Source organism: Citrus clementina, unplaced genomic scaffold (assembly GCF_000493195.1).
Source record: "Citrus clementina cultivar Clemenules unplaced genomic scaffold, Citrus_clementina_v1.0 scaffold_8, whole genome shotgun sequence".
Lineage (NCBI taxonomy): Eukaryota > Viridiplantae > Streptophyta > Magnoliopsida > Sapindales > Rutaceae > Citrus > Citrus x clementina.
In genome coordinates this window covers 22,420,416-22,445,211 of record NW_006262022.1, presented here as the reverse complement: position 1 = coordinate 22,445,211, position 24,796 = coordinate 22,420,416, and the positions used below count along the sequence as shown (strand labels likewise).

General features: G+C 33.1%; 2 protein-coding genes across 2 annotated transcripts; both read left to right on the top strand.

The window, feature by feature from the left end:
• The first annotated feature begins 7,177 nt into the window (after positions 1 to 7,177).
• Positions 7,178 to 8,897, top strand: LOC18035417 (LOB domain-containing protein 1). The gene is made up of 2 exons (XM_006424585.2): positions 7,178 to 7,523; positions 8,019 to 8,897. Exons 1-2 carry the CDS (start codon positions 7,251 to 7,253, stop codon positions 8,373 to 8,375), a joined length of 630 nt encoding a protein of 209 aa, XP_006424648.1. The 5' UTR covers positions 7,178 to 7,250; the 3' UTR covers positions 8,376 to 8,897.
• Positions 8,898 to 18,886: 9,989 nt separating this feature from the next.
• On the top strand, positions 18,887 to 22,493 carry LOC18035304. Its single transcript, XM_006424583.2, has 3 exons — positions 18,887 to 19,709; positions 20,993 to 21,765; positions 22,172 to 22,493. Exons 1-3 carry the CDS (start codon positions 18,987 to 18,989, stop codon positions 22,368 to 22,370), a joined length of 1,695 nt encoding a protein of 564 aa, XP_006424646.1. The 5' UTR covers positions 18,887 to 18,986; the 3' UTR covers positions 22,371 to 22,493.
• Positions 22,494 to 24,796: the final 2,303 nt, after the last annotated feature.

Genomic DNA, 24,796 nt, shown 5'->3' with positions numbered 1-24,796 from the left:
GTCGCTCCGCAACATGGTGTATTTATTTTATGTACACAAAGGAAATGAAATCAGCTTTATCTGGTTTCTTTCTTGTAATTACATTCCCACTTTTTGATATTCAGTCATTTGTGTTTCAATTTTTTGAAGCACGGGGAGAAACTAATGTTTTTCTTTCTGTGATGTTGAATGATCATGTCTTTCTTTTAATGTCGTTGGCACACCCTATAAGCCACTGTACACTTTGTAGCTTCTATATTTAGACGTCTATTTCAAAGTCTTGAACTTGTGCATTTGCTAATTTCCAATTCATGGCAAGTGATCCATCCCACTTGTTAGAAAATTGGAGTCATGTTTACTTTTCTGCCGCTGATTTCTTTTTGGAATTTGCTTCTGCTGTAATTTGAATCTTCTAAGCATAATAGTTCTATAGATTCAAGAAAGTTGTGGGTATGGCCAGCTGAAGAAGTTGCTGGCTTTATAGACTGTCAATAGCGTTCTTATTGAATTTTGTTACTAGTGGGAAAGACTCGGACTCATGTTTTAGTTGAGTCGCTCCGCAACATGGTGTATTTATTTTATGTAAACAAAGGAAATGAAATCAGCTTTATCTGGTTTCTTTCTTGTAATTACATTCCCACTTTTTGATACAGTCATTTGTGTTTCAATTTTTTGAAGCACGGGGAGAAACTAATGTTTTTCTTTCTGTGATGTTGAATGATCATGTCTTTCTTTTAATGTCGTTGGCACACCCTATAAGCCACTGTACACTTTGTAGCTTCTATATTTAGACGTCTATTTCAAAGTCTTGAACTTGTGCATTTGCTAATTTCCAATTCATGGCAAGTGATCCATCCCACTTGTTAGAAAATTGGAGTCATGTTTACTTTTCTGCCGCTGATTTCTTTTTGGAATTTGCTTCTGCTGTAATTTGAATCTTCTAAGCATAATAGTTCTATAGATTCAAGAAAGTTGTGGGTATGGCCAGCTGAAGAAGTTGCTGGCTTTATAGACTGTCAATAGCGTTCTTATTGAATTTTGTTACTAGCGGGAAAGACTCGGCATTTTCTTTAGATAATTAGTAGGGAATGTTCTAAGCTTGAACAAAAAAATCTTACATAGAATTATTTAAATGAAGCACGTAGTCTAAATTATTTGGAAGTACATAAGACTTATTCTACTACGAAAACGAAACTCTTTTGAAAAATAACATCATATTTTATAAAGAAAGTAGTCAAGCCGAACCTAACCCAACTAGCTACGGAATCAATTGAGGACTTTGAAGTGACCGTATTGCTTTTGTCCGTTTCATTGTTCTGAACCACCCCAATTAACATAACAGGGATAGTTAACCAATGGCCTTTGGCCTAGTGAGACAATTCTTGCACTCACAATACGTGAGAGTAAAGGTTTGAGTTTGAGTCTCCGTAAAAGTATTATGAAAGTTAGTTTCAGTTCTTCTTTAATAATGAAATAATTAAGTCGAAGCAATTTTCTTTCTTATGAAATTTGAATTGAGTAAACAACCTTCGAATAATAGAAAGTGTTGGAAAATTTAGGCAATACTTCAGAAGATCAATGTACACGACAGGAGGGATCTCAATTGTATAATATGATTGTAAATACCAATTGTAATCTCACAATTGTATAATAAGAATATAGGATTGTAAATAACAATTGTAATCTCTGATTTAATATCAATAATAGTTATGTATATCAGTATTAAAAAAAAATAGCAAGGATAGTTTTGAAGAATATTCCTTCAGAATCGTGTAAGTGTTTCTTCAAAGTAGATTAGTAGAGTCTCCTCGGTTATGTTTTAAATGCGATGCTGTCATTCTCTGGCCCCCCCGTGTAGTAGAAGAAAACTCCTGGATCAAGAAAACGGAAAAAAACGTTTATTTGATTCAAGACCTGGAAAGGTTGGAATCTTTGGCTCTTTATCTTGTGAGGAAACTCACATCATTTATTTGTTTTCCAATTCGTAGACAGAGTCACATAGCTGTAGTGCTGCTGTACCCCATAAGCCAAAAAAAGTAAATCAAGTATGCACAATTTCTCTTTGATTCCGTATGGATGGAGGTGGGCTGTGACACACACAAACGGACGTGTGGGTTCCAAATTCCAATCCTCCATCTCCTGTGCAACTTTCCCCTGTCAGCAACATCATCAATCATCCATCCATCCACAGAAAACGAGTAAGAGACTTTCTTCGTGATGGCATTTGGGTTCATTCTTAGCTGGAGTCATTGCTTGTTCGTTTTCTTTCTTCTATTGCTAGCGGGCTCAGTGGGAAACTAACTTTGTAACAAATACATTTTCTGCCAAACACCGTGTGGACTTTTAAGTAGCGCTAAGAAAAATTAGAAACAGATTAACTGAAGTTACTGGAAGATTGGCAACTTGGTAATAATTTTCAGGAACAATGCCTTCAAATTTTTTGTTGAAAAACCTATTATATCTGCTATTGACACTACGAGTTTTACAATAACGTATGTTGTATCATGAGTTTGGGAATATGAAAGGAAATTTTAGAGGGATCAACAAAGAAAAGCTTTAAAAATTAAAACTTTTAATGGAAAGGGATGTGGGGGTGTCCAACCAAAACAACCTTGTACTACAGTCATTCTCTTAATTTTTTGCCCTTTTTAGCCCTTATCTTATTGCCTCGAAATTCTTCTAAGAGTATGTATATGCTTGATTTTCCAGTCTCCCAGTTGAAAATTTGGTCAATTGGTACTCCATTTTCTTCTTCCTTTTTTATTTGTTTAATGTGTTTCTAGAGCCTTACTTTTGGCCACCTGTGCATGCACATTTATTTGGTTTACAACTTAGGTTAGTGCTATTAATCCTGGCGGCGATAATCGTTTTTGAAAGTTCTTGGTCAAGTTTCAAGAATGTTAGCTATCATCTTAATTTTGATGTCACAAATTTGGCTATCGATTGGGGTGCTTTGCCTTGACGACCATGGCAATAGAACTTTCATTTCTATTTGATAACACTAACCTTGACTATGAAATATCATGAAGCAAAGTACTTCAAACTATAAATATACTCAAAAATACTTTCGGAAAACGTAATTATCAAGTGTTTTAAAACATCTAACGCTTTTGTTCGAACCCCCATGTATATTTCGGTAGAAATTGATTGGCTTTTAAATTTTTAGAATTAGATTCAGTACGTTTTAGAAATCAATATCGGAAATGCATCAACAAGTAAACAAATAATGAGTATCAATGAATTTCTAATTGTAACAATAGCAGTAAATTTGTAATGTAATATTAAAGGTGGTCACGCTAGAGCACTACTTTTTTCTCTTTTTTTTCTTTTTTCACAGGTGAATGATATAAATGGCATTCAAATAGATTGCAAGCTACTCTCATCATGAATTTATTAGAAGAATTGAAGCTACAAAAGACCGATGACCGATGACTAAATGAGTTAATGCTCAAAGTACCACTGCCGTCTAATCGATGTACACTTCATTATGAGTGAAATTTACGATTCCACCTTTGATTTTAGTTTCAAGCCATGGTTGTTAAAAGAATCACTCAAATCTCAAATGATCACTTGAACCGGCGGCTGTAAATTGCACTCCTCATCCTCTAGAGCCGTATGCTCCTTTCTAATTCAATTCCTCTCATGCAAAAACATAACATGCAATTTCCCTCATGCAAAAACTGTGCTTTAATTCCCCCCCCCCCCCCCCCCCCCCCCCCCTCTCCTTTTACTTTAAAACTCTCTTTCTTTAGTCTATATTTCACGCAAGAGAATCTATAAAAAAGAATTTTCTAAGACCATCATTTTACATATTTAATATGCATGCAGATTTCTTTTAAAATTTAATAAATGTCTCTATAAATTAATGCATCGTTGATCATGTGGGCGGTTCATAAAATTAGATTGCTAGCAAACATTTAAGGAAATCGCTACATACATTCTCCATCATTGCTTTCCCAGCTGGACTTCCCATGCAAAGTAAATAAAATCATCTTTATTGCATCTTTCATGGCATGTGAAATGACTCGTATGAGTCAGGTTAATTTGTTTCACATATCATTCGACTAGCTTATCTAGATTAGTCTACGGTGCTTCAATTTTCATCGTTACATGCGACAAATATTTTTACTTTTTATCTTTGTTAGTAAGATTTTCCTTACATATCTTTAAAAGGAATTTAAACTCCTTCTCCTTTTTCTTTTTTTTTTTTTATTTAAATAACAAGAGGGTAGGTAAAGTCTAAATTAAATTTTAGTCTCAATCTCTTTTAAAATTCAAACTCGAGTGATTAGTCTAAAAAAACTTCTTAAAAACCACTCTACCAAATCAAAAGTCCCTGTAATTAAACCTAAAAAAAAATTCAAGTATATAACCCACAATCTTACCCATATTTAACCATGAGGTCTCTTCGGAACTGAAACTATATTGATTCATATATATCATGTTGGAAGTCTTTCATGATCAAATTGAATCACACTCCATTAAATTCACTGCCCTTATTTGACCAACACCAATCGATAAGATATTTAAATAATTTTCATGCAAACAAAATTGTCAAAAAAGGCATGGGAGCCCACAACACAGTGACTGAATTCTTGCTCCATTATCAATCTACAATTTTGGGCGGGAATTGAAGTTGCTGCATTGTGTTTACATCGCATGCTTAAAACTATACAATGAACTCATTAATTTCTAAAAAACGACTTTATATGATAAAAGTGAAAAATAACCAATAAAGAAATTTAAAAAAAAAAAGATATAAGAGATCGGCTTTTATATATTCATTTCATCTTTTACAAAGGTCCACACGCATATGACTGATAGTGGGATTTAGAGAATGTTGCTTGTCCAACCACTACCACCGCAAAGCTAAGGCTTAGATTTTTCCAACACTTGGAAAATTTTGTCACTCAGGATTACAACTTAATTGTTATTAAATTATAATCAGACAAAAATTTTAATTTTTTTTTTAAAATTTGTAAGTGATGTTTTCTTTTATGAAAATGATTGTACCTTACTGTTATCTTGTTTCTGGATGCCTAGCAAGTCAATTTAAAATGTTTTAACACCGTTAATTTTCTTCTTAATCAAAACATTTGAGAAGTTCGATGGAGATACAAGATGATTTTATTTATTTTTATTAATGTCAATAATTCAAAAATTCTATGCCGGCATTAGAACAAACTACATTGCATTTATAAACTCTAGTAAAAAAATTTTTATGATCTTGTAACTAAGTTAAATGGCATAATTGTGAAGGCAGCAATAGGTTAGGGCTAATTAACTAATTAATGGAGAGTTAATTTTTCTTGCTTCATGTGGAGAACGAGCGACCGGCTCTCCACCAACCTTAGACCCAATATTTGGGAAAGACAGATACATTTATTTAAAAGCGGTGTCGTTTTCAATGGGTGGGCAGGTGAGTCACCGGATGGTGGTTAAAAGAGTAGAAAGATGCAGCAGTGTCTTGGTGCTGCGGCGGCAAATGAAAGCTCCCCAATTTACTCTCAAAACCAAAAGCTTATCAACTGATTTGCTAAAACGTGGCATCTCGCTAAAGGGCGAGGCACTAGTTAGTTATGAGTGGACCATCTTGGATTTTGAATTTTGTTTTCAAATTTCTTACTCTTGTTTCAATCTCTTTGAATTGTGATGGATAAGACTTAAGAGAGCATAACAAAGGGTACTGATTTTGATTTTGGATGTACATGGGAAGGGTTTTATTGATTAATCTTTTTTTTCTCTTTGGCGTTCGTCATTTGTTATTAGATGCTTTTAAAATAAATTATTCTAACTCGAAATCATCTTCTTGTTCCAATTTAAAAGGGAAAAAAAAGGGTACAAAAAGACTTAATGGGTAAATTATAATTATAATTAATCTCTATAGAACGCGTTTTCGGAAACACAAAGGATTATTCACACTATGCTATGCTAATTAAAGTACGACTTTTTCTGCTGCATAGTCCAATCCAGGAAAGCTGGAGAGAGAAATTATGGCAACTAAAGAACCATATGTCTTGTTAGAAAGCTCCTTCTCGTTCCGCACTTGATAAGTTAGGCAACCCACAAAGAATTCTGCTTGAGTAACAACTCTTTTATTTCCGTTGAATAATTGATATTTATGAGGGAAATTAAGGAGTAAGATTGTGAGGTTTATATTAATAAATGAGATTTTTTTTTCCCAAAAACAATTGAGGTTTTGTTTGGTATCCTTTATGTGTGTGGTTTTGAACTCACAAGTGCCCAACACTAATACATAGAGTTATGCTTTGAAAGCATAGTTGCCGAGCAACAAGTAGGGTGTGTTAGGGATTGAGATTGGACAGAGTTACAGCACTAAAGTGTTTGGTAAATACTAACTGTTGTAGTTTGGAAGTTATATTAATATGATTTTTTTACTTATATAATGGAAAATCTATTATATCTTTAATAATTTTATCAAAATTATTATTTAAAATTTATATTTATTATATATTATTAACTTTTTGTTTCATAGTTACAGTTTTTTTTCCACAGCAGCTATAACTTAAAAATAATAGCACTTCAATCCCAATTCCCAAACGCACCCTAAGTGTGATTATAATTAGCAAACTTGTTAGACATGTTATGATATTAAGACATTGAACAAAATATAAATATGCATGTGATTGGTGGTTATGAATAAAAACGTAAAAATAGTAACTGAATTTTAACAACATAACATAAATGCACGTGCGACAAAATCTTTAAAGATCATACAAATTAAAAACATATTGGAAGGGACCCAAGTTCATATTAGTAAATGTCGTCCTGGTTAAAGTCTTTCTATACATTTATTAGTCTTGCGGGGCAGTTTCTATGTTGCCATAATTTATAAAGAGAAATTACTGATGACTACCGTAATTCATAACCGTCTCCAAATGATTTTTTTTTTTTTTTGTAGGGGTTTTTTTAGTTTCCATATATTATATATGTTAAACAATAATTTTCAAACCCGAAGAGCTTTCATACAATAAAGCCAAAAAAAATGTAAACCTAACGGGAACGAATCAACAAAAAAGAAAATGGCGAAAAACACAGCAGCCACGCAACCTAATTAATTTTCAACTCGAATAATCATGATGACGTCCAATTTCAATACGATGACGTTCTCTTTCCTCTCGCTTTTTGCCTATTTATACACATCCCATTTTCACTTCTCAAACCCTGCCCCGCTCCCTCTCTCTCAGGTCTCACTCTCAGCTAATCCCTCTTAAATAAAAATATATCAATATTAATAATTACCAAACCATATGCTAAAAATGGAGAACTATGAGGCCGCTGCCACAAGAAATCCTAGCAAAGTTACCAGTAGCCGTGCTGGTTCGTCATCTCCTCCTCCAATATCAGCTAATTCTTCTGCTCCGCCGCCAGTTATCATGAGCCCTTGTGCTGCATGCAAGATTCTGAGACGTCGATGTGCTGACAAATGTGTTTTGGCTCCTTATTTTCCTCCAACCGAGCCTGCCAAGTTCACTATTGCTCATCGTGTTTTCGGTGCCAGCAATATCATCAAGTTTCTTCAGGTACTCAATTACCTGGTTTCTTTGTCAATTTTTCATACTTCAGTGCGTGTTTCGTACTTCCGTGAAACTTAAAAGGGTTTGTTAATTAGTCAACATGTTCATACTGATCTAGCTGAGGAGACTAGGCAGCAGTAACATGTGTTATATGTCAGAGGTGGGGTGTCGTCGTGCTTTAATGTTTTTAGTGGACTAAGCAAACATAAAGCAACTTTTAAAGGGGGTTGAAGGTAATTTTCGCAGCTCCTGGTCTCAACGCCCCTGTTTATAGTAATGGGATTGTGAGTGAAATAATGAGAACACCGGTGCCGTGGGCTGCTGGCTAATTAATAAATAAAAGAAAGTGACAACTCTAAAATGCACGCGCAGGCCATAAGCGCCTCACATCCGGCGGATAGATAAAGCATATGCCGTTTCTTGATTTTGTTGTTCACATGTATATGAATATATGTAGTGGAAATGGACATAAAGATTTAATTTATTGACTTGTGGATGCAGGAACTTCCAGAGTCTCAGAGAGCAGATGCTGTGAGCAGCATGGTTTACGAAGCAAGTGCAAGAATCCGGGACCCAGTTTACGGATGTGCGGGAGCAATTTGTCAGCTACAGAAGCAAGTGAGTGAGCTGCAGGCACAGCTAGCTAAAGCACAAGCCGAGGTTGTGAGCATGCAATGCCAGCAAGCAAACCTTGTGGCCTTGCTCTACAAGGAAATGGGAAAATCGCCGCAGCCCAATTCGCCACAATCTGTTGACCACTTTATTACAAGCCCAGAAAGCCCTGAAGCAAATCCCTGCAGCTTCTTTGAGGATAACAACTTATCTGGGTCATTATGGGAACCAGCTCTTTGGACATGATCTTAATTAAAGTATTAGTTAGTTATTTAATTATAATTAGATAATAATTGAGAACCATATTTAATGGTACGCGTCCGACGAAATTCTCCTAACTCAAAGCCAATGGGAAGGAGGAGTTGGAGGAAATTAAACGAGCAGTCTCTAGCTAGCGGAAAATCCTCAGAGTGTTCCAAGGAAACATTGCTCTTTTTCCATTTACTCCTTGTTATGTGTGTAACTTAACTAGTTATGATCACATGTATTTACATGTGGTAAATAGTAAATCGATAAGCAGCAATGCTACCGGTGCTCCTAAGTAGCTAGACTGATTTAGTCAATATTTAACTTAGTTTTGTTGGAGGAAACCGAAATTTGATTAGGATCTAACTAATCTCTTTGTTAGCTTGGCGAAGTAGATTATGGGTCTTTTCTTTCTTTTCTTCCTTCAATAAATATATGTACGGTTGAAAAAGGGGTTAATTTTTTTGTTTAAGTCCAATATTTGTAAGCTTTATTATTGAATCAGAAACTACTTTTTGGTCACCTACTATCATTACTTAACCTTATGACGTGTGCGTTTGATATGTAATTAAATTCCTTGTCGAAGTAACTTTTGACCATCACTTTCTTCTGGAATTGCTTACCATGCATGGAGACCATGGTGATCACTCAAAATCTTCATAAGACTAGCTACTTAATTAACAATACGTAAGCAAACTTGCATATGGCTGCGTTTCAAATTTGCTTATGATTAAATCACTACACCTAAAGTGTTTGATAACTAAAAACTTGCAACAATTAGCAAAAGACACTGTCAATCTATGGTAATTATGTTTACGTTCAATCTAGTTAATCTTTATGGTACACTAAATCGCATTTGTTCTATCAACAGAAAAAGAAAAATGAGCATCTCTAATTATATATATAATGACCTATTCACGACTAATAAGATTTATATTATCTATATCATTTACCTTCGTGTATTTTATCTTTTGTTAGTTAGAAGAATGTCATTCCAGTTAAAAGAATATCACTTTAATCACTCATATCGTTTTAAGTGATGTAACATCTCACGAGTATATAAATAAGACGATACATCAAATAAGATATTAAATAAGTTAGGATTTCGTTATCTTTTTAAGATATTACAATAATATGCCAAACAAGATAATAACAAAATCGATCAATATAATTCAGTTAATCATTTTTATATTCAATAATGCTCGTACGCACTTCCTCCTACCACTTTTTTTTTTTTTTCTAAGGGAAGAACTCACCTTTTCATAGAGCCAACTTTATTTTTCAACCTGTCTAGACTTCAACAACTTCCGACACGTAGCACTCTTTGCTTGCATTTAATTTCCTTGGTCTCAACGAAGGCTTTTGTTTTTCCCTTGTTTTATAAAAAGCCTTAGTAATACTTTTTACTCGCATATTCACAAAAAAAAAAAAAAAAAAAAATTGTTTGTCACCTATTTAATAGATTACATTTTTCTACCTTGGATTTGGATGGATACAAAACGTATTGCTCTGCACGTGCATATCCTCATCTTTAATCAACTTTTGTTGGCAGGTCATGATGGTTTTAGCTTTTAATCTTGCCTTCTTAGACGCGTTTTTGGCTTTAATTATGGCGATTGAATTCACGTGCACCCCACGTGATTATTCTCTGAAATAAGTCTACCCTAAACTGCATTCTTCATGCCCACCCGTCGGCATTTGATTGGGAGCCCTGCCCCCCGTTTTCTTTCAGACAAAGCTCTCCATCGCTCACCCAACGTGTCGTAATTTTTCCATGCTTGAGAAGGAAACACATTGTGTTTTGTTGACTCACTTTGTACCTATGATCAGCGGAGGATTCATATTTACCAAAACCTATTAATTTTCGGGGAAAAAAAACTATTAAAATATAACATTGATTATTCTAAAAGTCAATAATGATAGTTTTGGTGAACATTAATAAGGAGCCAATAAAATAAGGATCAGAATTCTCTCCTAATATAATCATGTCCTAAGCAAACAACTCAATCACTAATTGGTTGTTAATAAAAAATAAAAAATAAAAAATAAAAGAAATTAAATCTTATCCATACACTTTCATTAAAAAACACATGATAAAATATCGTTAAAAACTCAATAATACTCAGATCAGGAGAAAATCTTATCCCATAAAATAAACCTCACAAAATAAAATCCGGTGTAAATTCCTCATTAGATTTTCAGTTGCTCTATTACTGTTTCCTTTTTAAGCTGGAAGTACCAAATGTACCAGAGTGCGTGTGTAAATAACGCGAACTGATGATAAGTCAAGAGATTAGTAAAATTATCAACAGAAATATCATAAATGTGAATCATATTTATTTGCCACAAAGTTAGATTCATTTAATGTGGAACTTAATAGTTAATTATTTGTTTTAAATCTTGTAAACACGTAGCAAGAAATGGCCAAATCGGGCATCATGCGCAGGCATTAATCATCATTGTGACATTCGATTAAGTATTTAGAACGAGCAAGTTGGTGCATGCACCGTACTTAACCCGTGACACGTAGTTTCACCATGTGACATTATTTTCAAAAAAAGTCCACAAATTTTTTAGGGGCGCTGGTAAGAATTATACCCTTGATTAAAAATAATTTTGATCTGTCTTTGGAATTTTAATTAGAAGAAAAAAAAGAATCAATATCGATATTAATATGTATAAATTAATATTTGTACTCGTGTTTTGTAATTATTATTTATACATATTGAATTGGGATCTCCCTTTTCTAAATTAAAAACAAATTTGTTTTCACTGTCTAATTATAATATAAGAGCATCACCAAAAAACTCTTCAAATAAGATTTTATTACTTATTTGAAGAGTCACATTAATATTTAAATCTTCAAAAGACACTCTAATTAAAATTTTTCAAACAAGAATTGATTTTTTTTTTAAATTTGGAGAGTTAATTTCTCCCTCTTCAATTTGTATTTTATTACTTTTTATTGAAGAAAGAGAGAAAAGAGTGCTTTAATTGCTATTGACTTTTCATTTAAAAAAATAATTATTTGATTAAAATAATATTAATTTATTTTTATTTGAAGAGTCTTTTGGAGAATATCATATTTTTTTACCCTTCTATTTACCACATAGGTAAGCAAATAAGTATTTGAAGAATAAAATTTATAGAGACTTTTGGAGATGCTCTAAGAATGCAAAGCACGCTTAAAATGCAAGTTTTTTTTTTTTCAAAAAACACTTTTCTAAGTTCTTAGAATTTGAGTTAATTAGAGCATCTCCAAAAGGCTCTTTAAATTTTACTCTTCAAATATGAATTTGCTTGCTGATATGACAAATAAGTGGATGGAAAAATACAATCCTCTCTAAAAAACTTATCAAATAAGAATAAGTTAACATTATTTTAATCAAATCTTTCCCACTATCAAATTGAATTGTTGTTATGTTTTTGAAAGAAAACATAAATAATAATTATTGCAATCTTATCTTTTCAATAAATAATAATAAAATATTAATAGAAGAGGGAGAAACTCACTCGACAATATTGAAGAGTGAGAAACAAATTTTCTTTGAAAATTTAAATTAATTTATCTTTTGGAGTGTTTAATATTGATATGGTTCTTCAAATAAATCCATTTTATTTGAAGAGTTTTTTGGAGATGCTCTTACCTTGTTAGTTTTTATGTTTTTAAAAATTATCCAAAATGTCCAATATATGCATGTACACATTACTAAAATCTCCTTAATTAGTTTTAGATTTTTATCTATTGTGTGTTAAATTTATTATATTTATATTTTTTAAGTTATATTAGGCAAAATATTGTCTCCATCAAAATGTACTTAATAATACACTTTTTTTTTCACCTATTGCATGTTAAATTTATTTAAATTTTTAGTTATATTATACAAAAAAATCTTAATGAAAAGTTAGATCCAAAATAAATAGAAATGACAGTGGGGATGTTTTCCATAACTTTAGAAAATACATAGAGTGAGTGGGTAATTGATAGAAATGATGGTGGGGATGTTTTTCATAACTTTAGAAAATACAGAGTGAGTGAGTAATTGATCTGAATCCTTAAAAATTAAAATATAGATCCCCGTCCAATATTAAGTGAGAGTCAACCTTCGGACTGTACCATAATGAAATTATTAAGGAGAGTCTTGATCGATTTTTAATTATAAATATCAGTAGAACTCTAATTATAATGTATTAGTGTATATATATATATATATATATATATATATATATATAAAAGAGAGTAGAATTTACCATAAATTTCGATTTTTGAATCAAAGGCTATTGGAAATTAAAGACTTAATTGTTGCGAGAGAGCCAAAAACTCTTCTCTATCATATACATAATTAAGTGATAAGCTCTTGACTTATTTTCTTCTGCTAAATGATGGAGATGTGAATGTGTAGATGCAATCTGTTTATTATTATCATTTTAAAATTTAAAGTATGCAGTACGTACTTAGTCAAAATTAACAATAGTTGCAAATTCCAATAATGGAAGCACTTATGGACCATTAACTTGCTGTAGTAAATTTGGAATTGTGTGTAAGTCATTGGTTATTGTGTGTATATCATTGGTTATAAGGTATTAGGTTGAACTTAAAATAAAACTATGCCACCTAACCAAAATAATGAGTGAAAAAAACTTGATAAGATATTGACTTAACGATAATGACAGTAACACCCCCTCTTTGTGTAAGCATAAGTTAAGTCATGAAGCATGGGCAGGACAAATAACTAATCATCATGCTAGCTTAAATACAAAGGAATCCAAGGACTCGTACGTCAATGGGATAAAACCAATTTCATTTCACCTTGTCCAATCGGTTCTCCAAAACAATCTCCATTTAGTTTTTCTTTTTCAATTTCACACTCGATCAACAAGTACAGGTTCCGTTCTCAATGAGAACCAAGACATTGTTTTTGAAAATGCGAATGTAAAAATGGAAACACTTTCATACAACATTTATTAGGCCACGCTAACTAGGGCTAGTAGCTTTTTGCTAATTAACAACGCAGCCATTTGAGCTTCGATTCGATTCCTCTTTTCTCATTGTACCCAAAAATGGATCCTGCATTACATAAAGTGAAATTGTCCGTATCACACAATTCACTATCAAAAATTAAATGTCGAAAGTGAGGTGCTTTTTCACTTCAAAAAGAAAGCAACAACGATCGAGCGTATGCGGGGGGGGAGGGGGAGTTATCACAGGCGTTGGCCGCCAATTTATGAGACAATTTTATAGAGTTGACGAAGTGGGCTTGCTTTTTTCGACAATTTAACGCGCTATAAATTATGACCTTTGTATGCACATCATCTTTATCTACACAACAAACTAAATTCTGACCGATTAAAAGTGTTTCTCAATTAGTACAAAAATTTATTTTTCTTAAAATTAGATATGTATTCAATTGACAATTTGATTTTGATTAATTCAACGTGAGTGCTCAGTTTTTTCCAAATGCCCTTCTTTTTTCTCCTTTCTTTTTTTTTTTTTCCTGGTACAGTGGCAGCGTCGTTTTCCTGCGGAATTTCAAGTATCTGAGGGATTTTGTTTTGAATGGGAATTTAGTAAAGTCAGCTTGCATTTTGAACAATTGATTGCAGAAATTTTTGAAATTAAGATTCGTAAGTCTTTTTTTTCTGGGTTTCATTTGTTTACTGATTCTTACTAGCAAGTAATTAAGCATTATAATATCAAAAAAAGAAAAACAAAGTAATTAAGAATTATATTTCTGAGTGACCAAAAGGATAAACATTAGTCATCGGTTGTTTGATATTTTCTTATCCACTGCATCTAGAAAAGACGAAAGAATTTTTACAAAGTCAACTAAAAGCAATACTGTCAAAGTTGCATGGAAAATAACTAAAGGAAAAAAAAAAGGAGAGTTGTTTAATAATAATAACTTTGGTCATTCTATCAAATAATAATAATACTCTATAATATATAATAGCTATGGTCATTGGTCAAGTTAATAACAACTACACTGTTCACTAGCTATACATAATTGATGATAATAATGGACGATTATGATCGTTCTAATTCAGTAACAACATTTTTTGTTAAAAGAAATATTAAAGATTAGATGAGAATTTTGATTTAATCATGTTGCACTTTCTCAATGATCAATCAACGAGTGTTTGATATTTTAGATGGCTGATTTAGTTTATTGTTCAACAATACAATCATCATTAATGATCGCTAAACTTAACATTTGTTGATATTGTTATATATAATCATCATACACAATGATCAATAATTGTTTTTTTTTTTTTTTAAGTCTATACACGATTATTGTCTACTGCCTTCATAGGCCATCTTAATCACAGTTTAAGATAAGTTCATTAGAAACAATTTTTAAATATATAATGGATATGACAATTATTTTCTAGAGGTGATGTATTAGTAGTAATCACGCTCTTAATTTGAGCCAAAATCAAATTAAATATATATAGTTGTGTACATGTAAGGCTATATATATATATATATATATATATAGTTATGTACATGTAAGCCTAAACATTTGGTACAAAATTTCAACTTTAAAACCTAACGGTATAAGAATATTCAAGATAGTCAAGTAGTCAAAGTAAAAATAGGCATCGTGCTTTATATATTTTATGTTACAAAATCTTGTTAGGTGATGGAAGGTGGAAAACAAGCACATTAGGATACAAAACTGAACAGACACTTTGATGGGTAATCCTTTGAATTTTAAACTTTTATCCACCATTTAAGTATATGACTACAGCTACCGTCAAAATGGAAAAGAAAAGACCAAAAAATAAAAAATAAAAAAAAATACAACTATAGTATTGTCACTATTAATCAAATCACTAATGTTTGATTTCTTAATGCTAAGAGTTGAATACGTGCGTGCAATACGTTGTATGTATTCGGAAAATATGCGGCAATCAGCTGATTCACAGTCAGAGACGCATGTATCATATATGTAAAAAAGTCACACAGACATGTGTATTTCAAATTAAATTAGGCGATTACTCTACTAGTCTAACTACTTGAGCTAAACGAGTATTCTATTTATGAAAAATTTCATTATTATATTTTAATGTCGGCTTACTAGAGGCCCATTTTCGGGCCTTCAGCTCGGGCCAACAAAGTGAACAAATAGAGCAGTGAACAAAATTATTGCCCTTGTTTATCACAGTCTTTAATTTTCATTACTCTGAAAACACTCGAAGTTCAAGTCTCGAATTGATCATTCATTAGAATTGTGACATACTAACATTATTGAAACATGAATAAAAGATGCTTCATGACTAATTAGTTATTTATGCAGTCTTCATCCGCAATTATATGGCTTCATCCAAGAGCTTTGTCTCTCTTCTCAATGTATTGAAACCATCGGCTTTGCCCCCCATTTTTGCTTCCAAAGTTTCTCTAATTAAGGATTTATTCTATCACTCTTTGAGTATTTCGATCATCTCCTTACATAACTGGATAGGGGTGCGCTCTCAATTAATTCTAGAACTAATTGCATAAAATGCAGTACTATGTTCTGCAAATGATTTACGGCAGACTCAATTATAAGACCAGCATCTTATACATATTTCAAGTGTTTTTTTTTCTCATTAAAAGTGATGTTGCGCTTAAAGGATTAATGGAGTTTCTCCAAAACTTTGATAATGGTTTGGGAAACATAAAATTGATAAATAAGGGTTATTCTAAAAAGAACTAAGTTTAATTTAAAAATGGATACTGATCAGATAAATTGAGGGGTTATATATCATTACTCAAATAAATAAATAATAAAAAAGATAGTTTGAAGATAATATTAGGTGTTTATATTAAAAAAAAAAAACAATAACACCACCACTATTTATGGATGAGTAATGATAGTCAGTCAACCCTTCATTTGATAGCTTGGATGAGTAATGAGAGTCAGTCAACCCTTCATTTGATAGCTTGTCTGGCATGATTTGTGGGTGCAGATAGAATTTGTAGCCAAGAAATGAGTAAGTTTGGGCTTTGTAGTCTCATCGGCCATCGGGCCTTAATGTAAATTATAAAAATAAAATAAATTAATTTTTTTTTTTGAAGATTATAGAAATGATTAACTTTCAGTAATTTGTTTTCAAACTTAAAAGAATAAGAACCCTAAAATTTGACAATAGGATCAACGCCTAGCCCAAGGTCAGACACTTTGTAAGGTATATGGTTGTACTTGTATGGTATGATTTCTTTAATGGACCCAAACTATTATTTGGACAATTACGTGTAGCTCAGGTGTGGCAACTTTGGATATGTCAAGACCTGATATAGATTGCATCAGAACCATGGCTAAGCTACATGAACACTTAATCTAAAAGGGATGACATTGTAGTTTAAAGACAGATAGAATCCCATATACCCAAATAAGAAACCTTCTATAGAATTTAATTCTATAAACCCTAGCTAATATCGCCTACTTCAACTAGTAACATAAAAAAGTTCCGGCCTAAATTTTTGGTCCGATTGACCCGACCTAGACTTTTTAGGTTTTTTACCCAAATTTAAGGGTTTGGGGTATAAATATTAGAGCCTGATTAAATTCTGATCAGGTTCGTTCCCTATCTACCTCGACCTAACTCAACCGTTAATTCAAAAAAGAAAAATAATTTAATTTGTATAACTTTATAAGACATGATTTTGAATTATCTTTGTTTTATTATTTTTATATAATTATATGGTTGAGACCTTAAATAATTTTTATATTTATATTAAATTTTAAGATATACGGGAGGTTATACACATTTTTTTAATTTAAATTATTTAAACATTAAAAAAAATCTTTAAAAAATTATGGACTTGGGATTGGACAAAAACCTGACCAGACCCTGACTTGAATCACGCTTGACCTGAAATTCAATTTTTCTTTTAATTTAATGTTGGGCTCGGGCTTGGCTCCATTACCATCCCTCATCCCTACCCTCAACCAAAACCACGCTTTTTAACTTTTAAACGAGTGAGGATTTTCTCAAAACTAAGATCTAAGAATCTTTAAGATTCATAGTGTAACCTAAATCTCTCTCTTTAGGAATATTGAGATTTATGTCATGATTCAATCCCCTCCGACAACGAGAATGAGTGATTTTCATCCTTATTCGGTCATATGCCACCGTAGTTATGGACAGAGTTGACCATAACGCACAACTCTAATCACTCTATAATCTTCTAATGCACCATCCATACCTTCTTGATTTCGAACCTAAACTACAATCAAAGTATCAAACAAATAACCATTATTCTCATTTAATTTTGTTCCCCATACCATGGTCAAACCCTAAGGGTTAATTTCATGTTAACTCTCATGAAATGACAAATTTTAAAACACCTCACGTATTATTATAAATCTCAACTTTCTGCTTTCTATAAAAAAAAAAAAAAAATCTTACATGATCCACCTTAATTTTTTTAATTTTTTATAAATAAAAATAAAAATAAATTAAAACTTACAATAATTTAGAAGATATTTTAAAGATTATCATTTCATAACAGGTACTCTGAAATTTATCCCAACCGTAAATATGAAGTTCTATAACCAAAATCGCCCAAGGTCTATAGACACGCAGTGGCCTCCATCCATATATAATACCATCTACTTGATATAACATCGAGCAGTCATTCATCAGCCAAATGCTCTTTTTAATTTTTCTATTTATTTATTTATTTGTCTATTTTTCCTTTGACAGACCTGAGGTCTCCCTCTCTCCGCTATTCATTGGACATTACAACCCAACACTTCAGAACCTTTAGCGAAAGACGTTAGTAAATTCCGTTCCTAAGTAGGCCAACCTTGTTACTTAACTCACCCCACATGCACAAACCATAATAAGAAATCAAAACAATTAATGTTATACACTTATACGTACCAATGATTTCACAGTACGAGGGGAAACTCTTTAAATAATATTTGTATGTTGGCCTGTTGGCAGCGGGACTTGCTTAAAATAAAATACAGCAGAGTGGTCCGTCTCATTTCATTAACAAAATATAAAATGGCGTATCACATGTTCAATTCAAAAATTTCTTTTATTATATAGTATATATATTATTAGTTATTATATCTTTTCATTTTTATTTATGGCCTTCTTGCTGCGTTAATATGTAGATTATCTTATCTGATTTCCTCTAATCTCTTACTCATAGACTTTTATTCTAACTCAACAACAATATTCATAATTTAATCGAGATCATAAAATTCCTTTATCTTAAAACAAAAAAACCGGAGGTCATAGTTGAGAAGAAAATAAAATAAAATAATAATAATAATAACTCGACAACAATATTCTTAAATCTTACATGAGTTTAGTTTTCTTTTTTAAAAGAAAAAAGGTTTATTCTTACCATTAAAAAAGAAAGTTTAGTTTTGAATTTTGACTGATAAACTTTTTCAAAATTATAAAAAAATGGAATTTAATTTTCCAGATGAAAAGACGATTTTGGCCCTCCGCAAAAGTCCAAGACTACGGACGAAATTCAATATTTTAATTAAGTAATAATCATTGTTTCCCTCTCAGAGCCTCCTCACTCGCTAATTCTCCACACTCGCATAACGCCTCCTAAACCTCTAAAACCGCCGAGGCCACGTCAGCAAAGACTCTACAACTACAATGGCCACCACCAGGGCTGACGCTGACGCCGGGGACGACCTCCACTCCGTACTCGCTTTGCAGCGCGTCGAGCTCACTGCCGCCGATTCCGTAGAATCCGACCTCGATTTTGCCTTCCGGCTCCAACTTCAAGAAGCAATCTCCGCTTCCCTCGCTCATGTCCCCTCCTCCTCCTCCACGTCGTCATTACCGCCCTCCACGTCGTCGGCACCACCACCACTGCCACACGACGTCGCTTCTCCCACCTTGGCCTCCCTCCAATCCGAAGAACTCATGAAACTGGACCGCGAACTCGCCGATAGCAGACAGGCGAAACTGGAGATGCAAAAAGCGAGGGAGGATCTGCAGCGTGCAATCCACGATCACAATTTCGCTAAGGAGCTGGCAGAAATTCCCGACGACGAGTGGGAGGAGTCTGGCGACAACATCGAGAAGCCGCTCTGCGCGAGAGATAGTGGTGATTACTTCTTCAAGGTTTATTCCAAAGGACTGGTGATCGAAGAGTTGGTCAACGGGGAGAGAGTTTCGTTGTCTGCAATAGGAGTGGCGATATGTGATCAAATGGATAATTTGATATTCGAGTTGAAAAAGCCGTTGATTAAGAGTGGATTGAACAAGAGCGCTGCTGAGACTAAGGCCTTGATCGAAGGACTTAATGCTGCGCTTTCCATGGAGCTTGATCGTGTTAGGGTTTTTATTGATTGCTTTCCCCTGTTCCAATTTGTGAGTCATTCTTTTTCTTATTGAATTGTGTGTTTATTTATTTTGTTTATTAGAGTTGTTGCACTTGTTTCACTAGAGACCGAATTGAATTGTACCACCCAGTATGCTTTCTGCTTGTAATTGTTGTGCTTCAACTTTGGCTCTATTCGATATTCATTAGCTTTCACTTAACAGTCAGTGCTTCCATTTCACAATCCCAACACAGAGCCTTAGTTTTAAAAACACAATATTTAGAGTAGTTTTGTGGTAAATTCCCCACTTTTTCTCGACTACTAACTTGCAGTTGACAATTAGTGATACCATTTCACAACATATGTGGATTAACAGCCATAAAACCTGAATCCCAAACGAGTTCTAAGCACTAGTATTCAAAGTTTTGTTGAGTTTTTTTCATTTTTGGGACTCATATTAATTCCGCAGAAATGGACATCAGCGGAAAATTTATGGCATCTAAGTTATAAAGTGATCTTGAATTAATCAATAGAAGGGCATTAGTGCTGTTTGACTGGATTTCTCCCACCATTAGAGCTTGCAACACTGCTCACCTTGCTTGTATAACTTGTAAGATATCTTTGTTTTCTTGATTTTATATGTGGTCTGAATGCGTTTTGCTTTATTGAACTCAAATGAGGACAACTATGACTTTGCACTTCTTCTTTCCCTAGTTTCAGAGCAATAGGAGAATGAAGATCAATTTTTTAAGTTTCTCCATGCATTGCATTTTAATTGGATTGTTCCTCTTGAAAATTTATGATCCAAATCTTTGGAAAATCTGAAGAAGTTACATGCTTCTTCTACATAGATCATCTGTTTTAAGGGGATTGTTTCCACTCTTATAATTTTGATTTCATTGTTTTCTCAGTTTGCATATTCTATCTGAACATCTCAACTTATAAGAATAATGAATTTTAATTTTCTGATGCTCTATTGAGAAGCTCTTCATCTGATGACATAATCTTCAGTTAGCTATGACAAAATTCATCATCATTAGTATGTTGGGCATTGCATTTTATTAAAATGTTGGATGTTCTTTTATTGTTGTTATTTTATACTTATAATTCCTGGGTTTCTATCTTCAATCATTCCAAAATTGAAGAGTAAACATTGGAATTTGTAATACGATATGTTCCTAAGATCTAGTAGTATTTTAGAAGTGTTTTGGAGTTCTGTGTTTGATTCCTCTTATTATTGGAGCAATTATTGCTTCAGAAAACTGTGGCACTCTGTACTGATCTTCAGTTAATAAGAGATGGAGTTTCTTAGCACTTAATTTTGCAGTACAGGTTACTGGGAGATGGCCAGCAAAGCAACGCAAGATTTCTGTGCTGGTAGATCAGGTGTCCCTTCTTGAAAAAAGATTTAGCTATTTCAAACCCAGACATGTGGCTCGTAATGACATGAAATACGTCTATGAGCTTGCAAGAGCTGCTATTAATTCTCAAATGACAGTGCCTGCAGAAATTAGCCGTGGCAAAACCATTAATGAGACATGTGTTATCTGTTTAGAAGATACTGATGTTGGTCATATGTTTTCTATTGATGGATGCCTGCACCGGTACTGCTTTTTGTGCATGAAAAAGCACATAGAAGAGAAGTTGCGTCAAGGGATGGAGCCAACGTGCCCTCATGAAGGCTGTAAGTCTAAACTTAAAGTTGAAAGCTGTAGAATGTTCTTGACGCTTAAATTGTTTGAAATATGGAATCAACGCATAAAAGAAGCATTGATTCCTGTTACCGAGAAAGTTTATTGTCCATATCCCAAGTGCTCAGCATTAATGTCAAAAAGTGAGATTGAACGTGATGCTTCAAGTTCATCTTTTGTTGGAAGACGATTGGGAGCTCGTAAATGCACAAAATGTCATCGGCGTTTCTGTATTGATTGCAAGGTTCCTTGGCATAATAACATGACATGTATTTATTACAAAAGATTGAATCCTAATCCCCCAACAGAGGATGTGAAGCTAAAGTCTTTGGCATCTAGTAATCTGTGGCGCCAGTGTGTGAAGTGCAACCATTTGATAGAACTTGCTGAAGGCTGCTTCCACATGACTTGCAGGTACTTTATCCATCATTCTGAGTTAATTATCTTAGTAGGCATGTTTAGAAATAATTTTTAAAACGAAAGCATAGAGAGGGAAGAAGGGTATAACATGAAGTCTCAAAATATACACAATCTGGTGTCCCAAAAAAAAAAGTTCTCAATCTTCTATGTTTAAATACCTGTTAAAATTTTGATGCTTGCTCCATTAACCTCAATGCACAAAATTTGATCATTTCTTCAGTCTTTATCATGTTGCATATTTAAGTTTGGATTTATATATTAGTGTGTCGATAGCTCATCAAACAAAAAATGTGGTAAATTGAATTCATCACTTGTTTCTTTGTTTAGGATTTGATTTTGTTGTAAAAGTAAAAAAAAAAAAAAAAAAAAACTTGTTCGCTGCTTGTATTTATCTTTGCAGATGTGGGCATGAGTTCTGCTATAATTGTGGAGCTGAATGGAAGAACAAAAAGGCGACTTGTTCCTGTCCGCTTTGGGATGAGGATAATATCTTGGATGATGATAGTGATTCCTCTTTTGAAGAAGAAGAAGATGATGATGATGATGATGTGATAGATGAGTACGAGTCAGAGTTTGAGTCCGAGGAGGAGTTCATTTGAATCTGATCCAACGTCGAAAGTTATGCCCTCCGACTTCCCTAGTATTGTCCCCTCTTGTTTATAATTTGTTGGGGCAACGTTCATATTTAAATACAGTATGGTGAAAAAGATGAAAGTTGACAGATGCTTAGTTGGTATTTACAGGGCAAGACTTCTAACTTTTGAGCCATTGTGCTATCTGTATGCAATTTGTGACAGCAGCTTTTGACATTTACTGGGGCAAAGGTAAATATTATAGAGTAGGGACCTTCCTACCTTACATAAGAACGCACGGTACATCTTAAGAAATGACAAGCAAATCAATAGTATGGCGCCACGTGTAGTTGGTAGAATGGGTTTGGCCGGTTGGAAATCGGTTGCAGAAATAAACAACGCGCGTTTAGTACCTTCCATAGCCGGTACAGTCTAAAACGGCATGGAAGTTGGGTTGTGTGTCTAATGTTTCATTGATGGCCGTGGTATGTATAAAAATGTGAGTCCTTATTTTTTTAGTTAATTTAATTAATAAGAATGGAAACTTAAAAAGGATCGAAATTTGTTAATGGTTATCTCGGCATCCTAATTGCTTTGGCTTGTTTCTTAAAGCTTCGACACTCATTAACTTTTTTCTGCCTCAGAAGTTGATTCGTGTTCCATTGCCCAAACTTGCATCGCCCTCTTCACCTAATTGCCCACTTAACGGTGCAAATATTTTTCATCCGTCTAATTTCACGCTTCTAATCTAAAGAATATTTGTTAAAAGTTATGTAAGGAATTTCTTGCTTGTAGAACAAAGTTTTCACATGAATCTCATTGCTTGTCAATCCCATTATTTGGCTGTGTTCGAGGCAATGGAAGTCTGATTGTGTGTGATAGAGCATGCATTAGAACTGAGAGCTAAGGTTGGCAGCAAGATGGGTCGGCTAATTCTGTCCCTAAGGTTGGCAACAAGATGAGTCGGCTAATTCTGTCCTAACTATCAATTGGGACAAAAAATATACCTCGAATCTTGTTTCAAATAGTAAATCAGGACAAAAATGTCTCGATCTTTTTCCGAACTCCAATCACTTCGAATTATTTCTAATGACATGAGTTTATTGCCATACATTTATTTATCAAATAGATTTGTTATATACATATGACCGACATGTCAGATCTAATTGATTCATTAAATCGACTTATCATACACTTCTGAAAACCTAAATTTAAGAGAATTCGAAATCTTATAGATTTTAAAACATCTTGAATCTCAAGTTACATATACTAAGTTACTAGCATATTTAAAATCTTGTCAAGTTACAGTTCACTTAAAACAATGCTAAAATTAAGTGAACTCTACTGCAATATCATTCATTTTTGCATATCTTAAATAGATTGTAAGTTATATTAATTATAACTTAATAAAATCCACATTTTTTTAGATGATAACGTCACTATATCCTTTCAATTCAAATGATAGACAAAAACAAAATCGAAAGATCATGTAAAGCTTCTATGTTATATCGGTAGTTGACCCTCCAAAATTGTTTTAATTAGCTTGTTTTTACAACCGTCCATCATCTTTGCACTCAATCACGCCTTTGAGTGCGATCTCAGGATCCTCATTCTTCAGCAACTGCTCACCAACATATGCAGGATTCACCAATACATTCTGCATTATCTCATTGATTTTGGATATAAGTGGATGGTCTGTGTCTGTGATTTCTAGATAATTGGCAAATAATGAATTGAAACCACAGGGGTGTAGTAGGACATGCAAATGTGGACACCAGGGTGAGCGCTGTTGGGTTGGGTCGAATCTATCTTTGTGATTTATCAAACATGACATGTCGTCTTTCAAGAAAAGACTTATCCGACATGTCATATATTTTCTAATCCTATAGAAATTAGAAAGTCGGTTTTCGTAACATTTTCGACTTTTCGTCCATGAGATGAGAAGTAAAACGACGTGGCGTCGTGTATTTAAAATATAACCAACCCAATCCAATCATGGACCCAGTCCAATTTAAATTTAGATGAGTTGATTGATTTGTAAAGGGTTTAATTTTTTTTAACCCAATTTAATGAACTTAAATAACCTAACTCAACTCAAGAACAATATAAGTTATACCTAACTTTTTTATTCTTTAATAAAATAGATTCTTTTTAATTTTTCTTAGTTAAACTTGACAATTGATTGAATTATTTAGATTTAAAATTTAATAATTAAATCCGAATTTTCACTAAAAATAAATAGATTTTTGTGCATACCTCCTATAGGTTTTATACAATCTTTATTTTTGTCACTTTGCTCATTAATATATGATAGGTACAATGGACACCATCTAATGCATAATAAAGAATTAGTGTTTTTTTTATTTGAATTGATTTTTCTATTTAAGTATCCAGTAATTTTTTAATTTATGATTTCTTAATTTTTTATTTTAATCAACCCTAGCCATTTAATG

What these genes read in the sequence shown, in the direction of transcription:
- LOC18035417 (XM_006424585.2), top strand. Translation starts at nt 7,251, where the DNA reads ATGCTAAAAATGGAGAACTATGAGGCCGCTGCCACAAGAAATCCTAGC. An exon ending in ATATCATCAAGTTTCTTCAG is followed by an intron (nt 7,524 to 8,018) that starts GTACTCAATTAC and finishes TTGTGGATGCAG; the next exon opens with GAACTTCCAGAGTCTCAGAG.
- LOC18035304 (XM_006424583.2), top strand. Translation starts at nt 18,987, where the DNA reads ATGGCCACCACCAGGGCTGACGCTGACGCCGGGGACGACCTCCACTCC. An exon ending in GCTTTCCCCTGTTCCAATTT is followed by an intron (nt 19,710 to 20,992) that starts GTGAGTCATTCT and finishes TTTGCAGTACAG; the next exon opens with GTTACTGGGAGATGGCCAGC. An exon ending in TGCTTCCACATGACTTGCAG is followed by an intron (nt 21,766 to 22,171) that starts GTACTTTATCCA and finishes TTATCTTTGCAG; the next exon opens with ATGTGGGCATGAGTTCTGCT.